Source organism: Lytechinus variegatus, chromosome 3 (genome assembly GCF_018143015.1).
Source record: "Lytechinus variegatus isolate NC3 chromosome 3, Lvar_3.0, whole genome shotgun sequence".
Classification (NCBI taxonomy): Eukaryota; Metazoa; Echinodermata; class Echinoidea; order Temnopleuroida; family Toxopneustidae; genus Lytechinus; species Lytechinus variegatus.
Genome location: NC_054742.1, coordinates 57101378 through 57115388, shown reverse-complemented (window position 1 = coordinate 57115388; position 14011 = coordinate 57101378). Strand labels below are relative to the sequence as shown.

At 36.5% G+C, this 14011-nt stretch overlaps 1 protein-coding gene across 3 annotated transcripts in view; it reads left to right on the top strand.

The window, feature by feature from the left end:
* LOC121411455 (cAMP-dependent protein kinase type II regulatory subunit) overlaps positions 1-14011 on the top strand; it is a 55476-nt gene that overhangs the window by 16521 nt on the left and 24944 nt on the right. For all 3 annotated transcript variants that reach the window (XM_041604201.1, XM_041604200.1, XM_041604202.1), the window contains exons 5-7: positions 1864-1905; positions 7319-7383; positions 8900-9041. In XM_041604201.1, coding sequence (XP_041460135.1) covers positions 1864-1905; positions 7319-7383; positions 8900-9041 — 249 coding nt within the window. The remainder of the gene's footprint in view (positions 1-1863; positions 1906-7318; positions 7384-8899; positions 9042-14011) is intronic.

The following is a 14011-nucleotide window of genomic DNA, read 5'->3' as shown; positions in this document are numbered from 1 at the left end:
GACCTGGTATTACAGGATCATTCATTTAGACTTGGGTTTTTGAAACCTCTCACTTTTTTTACTAACCGAGTTTACTTCACAATTAATGCCTTTTCAAATCTGAGGAGGGGTAGAGCCTGGTATGGTCATGCCTTTTCCATTAATGGATGCAGATCAAATGTGGATCAGATGTGATCATGAAAGGTTGAGAATACATAAGGTGGTTTCAAACCGCCTCGATCACAAGAATCCCTGTTAAATTACGAGAACTTTTTAAGGCTAAAAAATACCAGTTCATTATTCCTGCATTCACACCGCCCCGAAACGCATCCTTCGGGATAAGTTCCCGAAGTTACGAGCATGCGCAGTATGGTCTGATAAACAGGCAAGGCGCGAGATTCAAAATCACTAGCCCAGCAGCCACCCACGCTGCCGCGCCCAACGACACGCTGGGCTAAAAGTTCCCGTAATTTGCTTTCACATTGCCAAAATACCTGCGACCTTGGAAAAATCCCCACGAAAGTTCTCGTAATTTCGCCAAGTACCTACTATTTAGCGGGTATTTTCTTTCGGGGAAATTACGCGTAGTTTGCTGTCACATTACGTCTGGTATTTTCTGATCGGGGTAAATTTCCCGATCAAAGAATACCTGGAACTGGCGAACTTCGAGGCGGTCTGAAACCACCTATATATGCTGCATTAGGCCTACATGGATATGAGTGCAGTTCTTACATGTAGGACTCGATCAGCACTCCATATCTTTGTTCAATTTCAAGAATTGGATTCTTCAATAATACAGCTTGTTATAGATGAGGTCAAAGGTCTTGTTTCACAAATTCCGGCAGTGCACTGAATACCATGATTACGTTTCAAACTACAATATTTGCTCACTGAACTTGTAAAAACTAATGTTTAGCATTCAACCCAAACAACAGGTACATGTATTTTAGGATGAGTTTATGAAAGGGGTATTAGAAATCTGGGGCAAGTGCTGTGGGTGGGGTGGCCTTTGGGATTCATTTCATTAGAGCGAACTTTGCTGCTCTTGGTGATGCATTAATGGACTTGGAGTAAAGAGAATTTCATTAGTTGAGTGATTCGTACACATGCAACAAGTTAAACTCGTCCTGGAAAGGATTTTTTTTTGTGTGTTTGTGCTTGTCTGCGTGGGTGTGCATGTGGGTGTCTGTGCATGTGTGTGTGAGAGAGGGAGCTCTAGAGAGATACAGTACTTACAAAGAACCAGTATTTTGTACCTGTGTAACAAATGGGATAAGCACATATATTTTAATTAGGTGCAGCTAGTTCAAATGTACGTGTAGCATAATGAGGGGGAAAATGGGCATATTACTTACTTGTACGTGTACATTGATGAGCAGGGAGCAATTAGCTAATTGGGTTGTACCAAACAGGAAATGCCTTGCATGTATTTTCTTTTTCCATACTAACGAAGGTTAAACAAGTCTTGATATTAATACTTCAGTAAGTTATTTCTGAGAAAATGTGTTTCTCTAAGCCATACATTATATACTGGAGTTTATTCCTATCTTTAGTAGATAGCAGTCATATATTATAAATCATTTTTTTTTGCAAATTATGATTTTTGTTTTACTTGATGGTGTGTGTTGGAATTGAAATGAAAAGAAATCTATTAGTTAAACACAAGATACATTTAAATATTGTCTTATTATAATCAAATAAAATGTACCAGAATATTGCTAAATTAGTGACCAGAAAGGATCCATAGATTATTTTGCCATTGAAACAAATTGTTTCCCTCAGATTTTAGATAAGATGTTTTTTTTTCACCCAGGCCATGTTATTTACTTTTGCCCATATATCTCTTTTGTTCATGATAAGTTATTGCCCTTTTTTTCATTTCAGAAACAAATGCAAGAGGTCATTGATGCAATGTTTGAGAAAAAGGTGAGTAAAAGATTTCACATATACATGTAGAAAATATATAATGAAACAAAATCTGTCTATTTAAAAAAGCCTTTTATTTTAGAAGGGTTTGATTTGTCAAGTTTTAGCAAGTTGCATTGACTGGATGTAAAGATGCCTCCAACAATTAAAAAATGTTGTTTGTTTTTGTCATGACATATAAAGTGAGTACATTTATGGTTACTGTGCTTACAGATTTCTTTTAGAGTTTGGGAATTAGCCAGCCTGGTACAGGGTCTGTAACATTAACACCTCAGTGATGACAGTATAATATTATCACACAGTTTTGTACAGAGCTACATGTTAGTGTATATGAACAGGGTTTCATAGTACTGGTAGCAGTCAAAGAGTTAGATTTTCCCCCTTTAATGAGGAATGCTATGTAGTGTACCACAGATGCCAAATGTGAACATGAGTTTAGTCATGCTGAGTCGGAGACAACATGTAGATATCAAGGATCGGTAATGTCACACAGCTCATGAATGCATGAAGGTGACTCGCTTTACACCAGCCCGACGAATCTCCTGCAAGGTGAGAGCAGACGGCTTTAGCGTGAAGATTTATCAAGCGTAATGGATAGTGTGAATATGATGATTAGATTTGAAGCGTTGGGGTGGAAAATTGATGGAGAATCTTGAAGGAAGGTACTTAATTTTCTAAGACTGATTGGATGCACTTTCCAGTTTGACTTGTTGATATATAAATAAACAAATTTGTTTTATAAATAAGGATATAGTAATTGGATTTTTGTGAATTATCCCTCATCTTTTTATTACTGTTACAATTTTGTTGGGTTATATTTTAGTTCATAAAGGAATTAGTTGTATTAGAGGGGGGGGGGATCTCCCTCAGTCTCCCTGCATATTAATTGGAGAAGAAAGTGTTTTTAGAAGAACTTGGTCTACATGTACTTGATCTTAGTGATCGAACGCTGGATATTAATCTTTTGATATCTGATTATATTTTATATAGGGGCATTCACATTCTACATGTACACGAATGGCTAGGAGAGACGTTTTGTTGTAAAAAACCATTACCAAATGTCTATATTTACTATGCCTGTAAATCGTCCAATTTCACTGAAAAGCTTTCATCACATGCAAAAATGAGAGCAATACAGTTACATCACTGTCTACATCAACATGAAAATTGAGACTGTGAGATCCAACAGCATACATAAAGCAAGGAACGTGCTCCGGCAGGGATTGAACAAGTATAACATCGGGTGTTTGCACTTATCCCACCCCGACATTGACATTCAAAGTATGTTGGGGCTCTGTGGAGGATCTCCTCCATTTATTTGTTGACTGATCACAGTTCAAGTCTTGATGAGCAATGCCAAACAAGTGATCTGTCCGTCCATCGCAGTTGAAGAAATGCCTTAAAACAGCAGCATGGGGAAAGAATGGAGATAGATTCCTTTCACAATGGGTGATCTTTCCCCCATCTAGGCCTTAGCAGACATATCCAAATTGACTTTCCAGCTGCAACGCATGCTCTTAAATTAAGACAAATGTGTACTGTGGGTCAACAAAGGACAAATTCGCATACATGTTTTGAATTCTTAGGATTCAGAATACCTTGGTTGACTTGACTGTGCCAGTAATTCAAATTATTTTTGGATAGATGAAGGAATATTTTAATCATAATTTATTGAAACAAGATATTAGATTGGCAAGTATACAATACATTAAAAACAGACGAGCAACATGCATGTACCTCAATTGCTTTCCCTTTTCCCCTTGTATTTTGGATTCACTTTTTTTTAATTAATTTACTTCATTTCAAAGCAAGGCTAAGGCCAAATAATAATAAAATATTAAGCAATTTCCAATCCATTTGATTTTTAGATCAAAATTACCAATAACCACAAAAAGGTCTCCAAATTACGTAATTTAGCATGTTATAAGTACTCTAAGTGAAATATGAATGATTGTGGAATTTATTTGGATAAGAACAACACAAGCACAACTTGTGAAGAAAAGCTTTTGAATTCAAGCAAGTTAGCCATGCCATGTAGACAAATTTAAGGGATTCCTGCATTAAAAGGCTTAATCATTAACTGAAATTTTATTGCTAATCAAATAAAATCTCCTCGTCATTACAATGTAAATATTTTCAGTCTCCAAGTTTTTTTCTTCTTCAGTTGCTGGTTGGAAGCATGTATTGTTCTGTATTTGGATGAAATTTAATACCAGACATTTGGAAGGCCATGCGAGCCTGTGCATTCATGTTGTTTACACCTGGGATCCATTTCACACAAAGTTACAACTACACATAAGGAACTTAGTTCTGAACTCAAATGAACAATAGCTTTTACTGAATATATTTCTTTGGATGATATGAAGTCATCTAATCAACTTGAAATAATGTTCTGACAAATGCATTAAAACACAACACGTTGTAAAAAAAGTTGTCTCTCTTTATAGTCTTGTTTCTTCATATTGATTATTCCATTCTTGATACAAAATAGGATTAGAGGAATGAGACCAATAGGGCAGTACAGTAAGGCCCTTATTCTGAAGTCAGGTTTAATTTAGACCATGGTCTAACTCTGCTAAAATTATGGGAAGCAAAAAGTGTCAATTTTTTTTTGTTAAGTTGTACGTTTCTTACGTTTACTGTACTCTTTCCTGATTCATCAATGGTAAAGACAATCATCTATTGATACTTCCTAGACAATTATGAATGATTTGAGAGCCAAATGAGCTGAAATATGATATCTCTACTGTTAGTGATTTATGTAACAATTGGCTCTCCATACTTAAACCGCAACTTTAAACCTGAGTTTAACTTCAACCTGGCTTCAGAATACTGGCCTAAGTGGCTGTAGACCAACTGGCAATTCGCCTTCAATGTGTGACTAAAGGGATGCATTAAAATTACAAAAGAGTATGTATGCCCTTGGATGACACATGATAACATGTAGATGATGCTCTCCCAGGTGTAGATTGTAGGTCAAAGTGGTTTGAAAGATGATGTCATCTCTGTCATACAGATCATCATCATCATCAGGATCCTACTGCAATAAAGCCCACATACTTAACACCTACAGGTCATACTGTACAGAGCTCTATAAACTTGTTCATAATTGAGGTTGATGCCTTTCATTTATTTTCGGAGAAACTGCCCTGATGTCATGATGCTCTATGAATAGTTAAACTTAAAACATTTACTTTGAGATAAATGATAACTTAACAAAAATTGTTATGCATGACTGATGTGTTATACACCCTCAGTTGACTGCTAATTCCGTAGAAACGTACTGATCCCTAGAAAAGAGGCTAAAACCTAGTTCTATTGAGACGGTATCATATACATGTAGGCCATAAATAATGTTTATGATCTGAGCATTTTAGACACAACACAAGTGCAGAGAAAGCGATTGAAACAAAGAATTCTCAAATCGAGCTCTAAATTTATATGAATGATAATTGGATGTAAATTATTGTTTTGAACGAAATAATTACGATTTAATAAGATTCTATGCCCATACTAAAAATATTGTCAATGTCAGCAAACTTACATGTATGTTATAGTGTTCTGGTCGTTTTTTTTTTTCTCTGTCGATTCTGAGAAAAGCACAATGCACATGTGTGATTGATGACCATGAGGCCGTTCTCATTACGCTTTCTAAAACTAGTTTACTGGAAACCGATTCAGGAAACCACTTTGGAAGATCGCTTTGCTAGCGTTCTCACTTGATCACACGAAAGTGGTTTTCAAAATCACTTCACGTAAAGCGCTCTTGTTGCTATGGAAACGCTCTCAGTGGGGTGAGACGTTTCGCGCGAAATTTGAAACCGCAGCATAGGCATTCTACACCTGTTGTGTGGAGTAGCGCGCTCAAAATGTGCGAAGATCGCTTCCCGAAGAACGGTTGTGTCCTCACGCTAAAACCAGTTTAACGAGGCAAAGCGATCTTGAAAACTACATCGCGAGGTGGTTTTCCAAACTGGTTTGGAAGATCGCTTCCAAGACCGCTTTGACCGTTCTCACTACGCGTTAAACTAGTTTCCACTAAACTAGTTTCCAGTAAACTAGTTTAGGAACGTAGTGAGAACAGCCTCATATTTTCCATTCATGAATTCAGAGCTCATCTGCCAAGTTGGGCACAACAAGCTTCAAATTGATGGCAATATTAAAGTATGAAACATAATTTTCTCTGCTTTGTCGTGTAAAATGGTATTCTATGGTGATATTACGATAGAAGAGTTTCTGCAAAGATGATGTTCGAGAATCAATCCTGATATAATTTTTTGAGACAAGTGCAGCTCATCCCTCTATCACGAATTTGTGATGTCCGTCGTTAAAGTGGAAACGAAATATAAATGTTTCACATCAAGCTCTAAATTCATATGAATGATTATTATATTCAAATTATTGTTAAATTATGATTTCGAAGTTGTATGGTCATAAGAAATATTATTATTTGGGCACGAACAGAAAAGTGAGGCTCGAACTGGGATCAAAACAAACTTAAAATTGATGGTGAATAGGCATCATAATTACACATTAGTTTTAATTTTTGGGGAATATAAATCAAGTAAATAGCATACAGGTAGCAGATGTTAGACATACTGTTTATTTTGATGATTGTGTGTATTGAACGAAACGGCCGCATTTCTTTCCTTCGGTCACACTCAATTTTTATTGATGCACTGATTTTGCAAAATCTGCACGGGCACTCGATGACATCGATCGAGCACCGATGCTTGTTTTCTAGTTTTCATTTTTCAATCACATTGTATTCTCAAAAAGCTCATCGCTGAAACGTTGCAAGGTCTCATCTGCATGTAAATAATATACACAATGTAGGTACAGTTTAACCCGTACAAAATTCAAATTGAGTTAGTGCTGTATCTACATGTACATGTACCAGCATGTTCTGTGTAATAACCTATTCTATCCATTTATCTATATTTATCATGATCTCTACATGTACGTGTAAAGTATTTATTTGTGTAGATGTATGTCCATTCATCTATCCGTCCATCCATACTGCACATATGCCTACATGTACACTGTACATGAACGTCCAGTTATCTATTTCTCATATTTTCCCCCCTTATTTTTTTATGTGAATCCCACTTTGCTTTTTCTGTGATTCATGATCACCTCTTTTATTATTCTGATGCCCACACAAACACCTTTTCTCTATGTGTGATTGTATGAAAATCAACTGTACACATTATTGTTGTAATTAACGATCAGTGGTATGGACATGGCACATCAACATATTTTAAGGCCATGGGTGTTCATGTAATGTTTTTATAAAATAGGAAGGTAATTGGAAGTGGAGGTAGAATTAAGCACATATTTGAAGAGTTTTGCCCTGAAGTTCGCTCAACAGCACTTCTTTTATATTCCATATTTCTTTGTTCTCTTCTCCCAGACGACGCCAGGCGATCATGTCATCGACCAGGGAGATGATGGTGACAACTTCTACGTCATAGATAGGTGAGCATATACGAGCACGGCTTGTCCGCTTCAAGCCCGTCGCTAATCCTGCGTTACCTCGTCAGTATCCCCTCGCACCCTCCAACAATATAAGAATATATTGGAAAGGCTGAAGGGGATGAAATATATCTTCCTAACACTTGTATGTATTTCTGTTCAGTGTAAGATGCAATGCTTGTATGAAAGTAGCACCCTGAGGCTTGCATTGGAGAGGATTGTATTGAAGTGGAGTGAAGTTCTTTATCAAGATGTCAGCTTGCTGTGACTAGTATATGAGTTGTTTTTAATGAAATTTCAACGGCATGTACTGTATATCAAACCTAATGATTGTTAGCAAAGACAGAATAAGTATAAAACAGTATTAAGTTTAAAATAAATATTTAATCAAAACCCCTAAAAAACGACAACAAAAACATTCTTGAAAAACAATATCAAAATCGTCCATAAAGATTTGATTAAGATTTTGATAGTTTGCTGTTAGTATTCTTTTAAAGTACAGTATGGCACACACTTAAGTTTTTCATCAGTATTGTATAATTTGCATAAATCTTATATTTTGACATAGAAGGGTAATTTGAAGCCACAGGTCTGACTAAGAATCATTCCTTCTTAAAGTATGCAGCCAGTAAAGATGAAAGGAATAGTCTGGCATATGGGTTGCATACTTGCATAGATATCTTCTCCACTGAATGCCCATAGGAAAGGCTTTTATTGCCATGGCGATTCACTCTCCAGCCTATATCATGTAACCCGAGCCCTGGCCAGCTCCCATATATCGATTCTTCATGGTCTCTGTGACTTTTCTGCGGCATTCTCATTTTAACCAAGCTGAGGTGCACCTTGATGGTGAAGACTGACTTGAGGTGTTTTGTTTCATCTCATGGGGATTTCTTTTAAAGTGTTGTCCTCACTATGTACCTGTAGTAGGTTGCAAGGATGTTCTGTTGCATGCTTGTCATGTGAGTCATGATGAATGTGGTGTGAAATAGTCTTTGATTTATCCACCTTCCCTATAAAAAAAAAAATGGCCAGAACTTTTATATTTTACATCCAATTTTGATTAAATTTGAAATTTAAATTTTAAATTTTCATGCTTGTTTTATTTTCTTATATTTATTCAAATCAATTTTTTCTTGTCCTTTAATGATAATTTCTATAGTCTATTCTTTATTCTAGTGTCATTTTAGGGAATAATAAACATCTTTCTGTTCTTGACTGTTTGTTCAAGAATTGACTGTAATTCTTGAAATAAGTGATTTGTAACACTTATAAAGAGATAATTGATAACTTTTCATTTTGTTGCAATATTTTTTTCCAAGAAAAGTACTGTGCACAGGTTTCGTAAGAAAATGCTTTGCCCCCCCTCCAGAATGGTATTAATAACTCTGTCTAGACTTATGTATTGTAGAAAAATTTCAAATGTTTTGCACCGCAATATACTGTTTTTCATCCATAAAAGTCCTGCATCACTCGTCTCAAATATTTACCTTTTTTTTTCTTTCTCTCTTTATTACAGAGGAGAATATGATATCTTTGTCAATGATAACAAGGTTGGAGCTTACAAAGACAGTGGAAGTTTTGGTGAACTAGCACTCATGTACAACACACCAAGGGCAGCAACAATTGTAGCTACTACAGAAGGCATTCTATGGGCATTGGTAAGTAGCTATAATGCAAGCTGTCCCGTAATCCCATATTACATACGTTTTATACACAGTCTGACAAGTTGATGCCTTTTGTAGCGCTGCAATCTTATATAATCGGGTTGAGTTAAGTCTCGTGACTCTCGTCAGTAAAGCAATTTTGATTCACGACCTTACTGCTGATGTCAGATTCTAGCAATAATATATTTGAAATTAGACCTATATGCTTATAAAACTGGACTTTGCGATAGAAGTGAAAAAAAAAACAGTGGAGCCTTGGACCTTTTAATAGCATAAATCTGCAAAATAACCAAATTAATATTAGGATGATAATATAGGTAGATTTGATTGAAGAGGTGGAAAATAGCCCCATTGCAGGTAATATTATTTTTTCCCTGATACCCAGTTAGGAACACCCTGTATCAAATGAGGAGAAGCTGTGTTGCTGAAGCTAAAATATTCAAAGTTTAGTTCGATGGTGAAGTATGGTGGTTGTTTTGTTATGTTTTGTTAACATTTCCTAAGTGCAAGTTGAAGCTGTAATCTGACATTGAATTTCAAGATAATGATAAAAATGTGACTTTACATGTAATTTGTAGAAAGGATATAACATTCAACTTACCCCATAGCCAATGATAAAAAAAAGTGCAAGTATTTTTGACTGAAAAGTAAATTGCAAGATGGTATTATTTGTGATCAATGTGAGGAAATTAAATTGCCCGACCGGGATTTGAACCCTGGACCCTGGCTTGCATGACTAGTGCGCTGCCAACTTTGCTATCCAGGTCACGTTGATGCCATGTAACGTACATGCAATCACATTATCACATTGCTTACCTTCAAAGCAGAGGGTACCTCCATACGCCAAAGACTTACCATTATATCTCGTCATATGTATATCTCTATTTGGATTCTTGGATGATCTTTGGTTTTGAATGCAGCCTCTGCATTGTTTTAAGAGTATTGTTTTATATGTTTTGGGTCTTGGCCAGAATAAAGCAGACCTCGAAGCCCACTTCAAAGCGGATCAGATAAAGTGAGCTTTGATCTGCATCATGTTTTCATCAGAATAAAGTCATGCTTCACTTCAGCTCTCACTTCAGTTTTTATTTGGTCTACTTAGTAAAAAGATCACAGCAGTTTAATCAGATTTAAATCTGACAGAACTTAATGAAGTTTTGAAGTTACAATCAGTCAAAAACAAATTTGCAATTGAGGCATGACATATCAATTAATCTTCCATTTTGCACTGTAAGAATGTCCTGCAATATATGGTTTTCTCCTTTATTTTTCTAGTAGAGTTTTAGCTGATATACAGGAATTGCATTGAAACTTAATTTGCAATTTTAAGGCCAGGGATGTGTCATTGACTGGTTGCCCTCATTCTTTCGCTTTAATTTTCAAACAGACTTATTTTCTGCATAATAAAATAATTGAACATAGTAATCACACATAGAGCATACTTTGGAATTATACATGTACGACCAGCAGAATACTTTTATTACACCAATTGTTACCCACCCATGCACATGAATGGATTCTAGAATATTCAAACAATGTTGCATAGAAAATAGAAATATACAGTGTGTATATCTCCCTTTTGTTCACAGTGTGACGTGTTTGTCAAATTGAAGCACGCATTATGCACTTGCATATTGCATGTGCAGAGACCGTACACAACATGTACATGAGAGTCAAATTGCCATTAATTAACTCCTGGATTGACTGTCTGAGCAAGATCAATAATGCTTTTATTGGCTAATTATTTATTGTCATTTCTGGTCATTAGGCTTGAATGGTGGAAGGTGGAGATAATTGCTTTTTACTCTCTCCTGAATGAGAAGAAACTGATTTCGAATTTTCTGTGTGGTACAAGGTTGTGACATAACATCTTTAGATTTAATAGTGAACATTCCGTTTTAAACAGTTATTTTTTTAAAAAAAATTTCTCTTTGTAGTAATGATCTTCATATTTAATTTTCCTTCTTTAAGGAAAAAATGTGCCATTTCACAATTTATTTACACAATGTACACATACATATATACATAACTTGTGTATACTTGCAAGTAGGCCTACATGTATATTGCTGAACTTATCAAATTCAGTGCTAGCTTGTGCCATCTTTTTATAGGAGTGCTTGTGATATGTATCTCTTTTTTTTTGGGGGGGGGAGGGTGGGGAGGGGGATTAATCATTCTGAATCAAAGTGTACACAGTCTCATGTACATTGTTGGATGCTACACTGGAGGAAGAGCATCATGATGTTTAAACTCTACCTTTAAAACATACATACGTGCTGTCTTGGACCATGCATTGAGTACAGTACTTTAAATAGAGACGGCACTTTGTCTTTTCTTCTGAATGTAATTACTGTACGCTTATCTGTGCAGAGATACCCCATGTGTACACACGCATGTGGATGCAGCTGGCTCTAAGGTTGCCAGATTCATTGGATTCCTAATTGGAGGATAAAAGATACTTGCTCTTCATCAACATCAGGCGCGTTCTTGCTCAACCATTTAGGAGCCAGAATAGACGTTTTGAAACGTGTCCAAAATGTGTTCGTGTTGTTTTTAAATTTTATTTTAGTAAATGCACATCTTGAATGCTTGCTAGTCATAAACTTGAGCGATCAATTGAAATTGACGTTTTGAGGAAGTCAAATGCAAGAATGCTTTAAAAACCCAATGTTCCTTTATAGCAGTTGCAGAATGCTGGTCATGAGTATGCCATGGATCTTTCTCAACACCAGGGTGGTGTTTCACAAAGTTTTAATTATGACTTTGAATGCTGTATTATAAGGGGTATCACCGCATTTGTCAAATCATGCTGAGAGGACTCTCGTTACTGTGTATTAATCAATAAGAATGCGTGTTACATGTGCGTGCCAGTACTGAGCATGACTTAAGTTTGTGAAACACCCCCCCCCCCCCCCCCCGAGCCAGTCCAGATTGGCCATTGATTGGGGGAAAGCTATCTTTCCCAAAGCGAACGAGGGAATCACTCCAGAATTCCCTAACCCAGTACCAATCCTCTCAGCACACTTTGAATGCCATTTCCCCTCTACAGCCAATATGGACTACACCTGAGCATAAACAGTACTCCCCTATTACTTGTACTTGTTTTCAATCTGTGTATCAAAATGCTGAATTTTACCTTTGAAAATGAGCATGAACACACCTATAGATATAATGTTTGATGAAGATGACAATGATGAGTCTACTACTGTAGGGTGTAATTGACTAGACGAGAAGTGAAGGCAGTCGGTTCAGCAAGACTCTTACCACTGACAGCTCTCTTAATTGGCATCTGACATTTTACAGCGCACACACGTGAAGATGTATCGGTCCTATTGGCCTCGTGGGTACCAGTTGACAATCCCAAACTTCAGAGTATAGCAGAAAGGTGTTGAAGAAACTTTACCAAATGTTGCTAGTTTTACAAAAATTTTAGATGAAAAGGGTGTGCGGTATGCAAGCACATGTCAGTGGGTGATTTCAAGTATGGTGTTGAAATCTGTTGTGGTGTTGTTGCAACATCGTTATATAAGTGAAGGTAGAATTTGAAACTTTGAGAGACTAAAGTGAATTCAACAACCTGCAAAAATGTTGGAACCCTTGCGATTTACAAAAAATTATGTACGCAAAAATACCAGCTTATAAATACAGTATTATGGATCGACATCAGGACCTTGCGATTTGAGACCAAATATTTAATCTAAACTACTGTAGCTCTAGTAGTAGAGCCACTAGGTACTTTCAAACTGACTCGATCACCAAATGCCCGTAAATTTACCCCAACTTCTTCAGGCCTCAAAATACCCAATAATTAACTTGTGCATTAGTACACGTACCTACCCAAACCAGATTCTTCAGGGCCACGTTCTTGAAGTTATGAGCATGAGCAATATGAGTATCAGAGTAGCAGATGCGGGGCGCGATACAAAATTTCTAGCTTAGACAAAACACCCCATGCACCCTTTGACATCTGTACCCAGCAGGTATTTTCTTTCATGAATGTTACAAGTGATTTTGGTTCACACAGCAATAATACCTATTTTTTTTATCAGGTTTATAGATTTAGAGTAAATTTCCTGATAACCTGGTATTCTCCGTTTTTTAGTCAGTCTGAAAGGACCTATTGATGGAAGGTGATTTCATATTAAAGATTAACACATGATATACATGGTAATTGCTTTCCTCCAATGCCAGATGTGCCTTTTGAGAAGAAATGATGATTTGACTTCATTATTTTATCGTCTGATTTAGTTGGAAGTACTGAGAGTTATGTGTTGTACCCTACACAGAAAACCTGAGACATAATCTTGTATGATGGTTTGATTCATTATAATTTCAAAGCAAGAGAAGCATTGGGTTGCAGATTCTCACTTTAAAATAGAAGAGCAGAAATCACTGAACATAAACATAACTTGTTTTCATGGTCCGTGCTGTATATCAAATCTTGCATTTCGACGACGCAACCATGCTACCTGTATAATGTATGTATTGAGTGTGGATTAGATTTCAGAGTCTTGATAGTTCAATGAAAACCGAAGGGGGTAGAAAAATATTGCAAACATATTGGTCATTGCAAGATAGGGGAGGGGGGCTGTCCTCGGGAGGTCAATCATATTGGATTTTCTCTCTATAGCTATATCTGACTGTTCTAGGCTCCTAAACCATCAATCTTGATTTATACATCCCAAAAAATTGAAAATGTATTGATAATTTTGTACAGATGGCCATTTGACTGGGTAACATTTATGTATTGCTAACTATCTAGAAATAATATATTCTGCGGGACACTACTATTATTACTCCAGCTTAAGCTCGAGCTGCCTTCCAGTGCTCAGTGCATTCAAGGAATTAAGGAATTGTTGTCATTCAGGGTACCCAGTCACCTACATTTCTGCTGAAAGAAAACAATGGCTGGGATTCAAACTCACGTCCCTAGACTAGAGTCATAACCACTAGACCATGGCTCC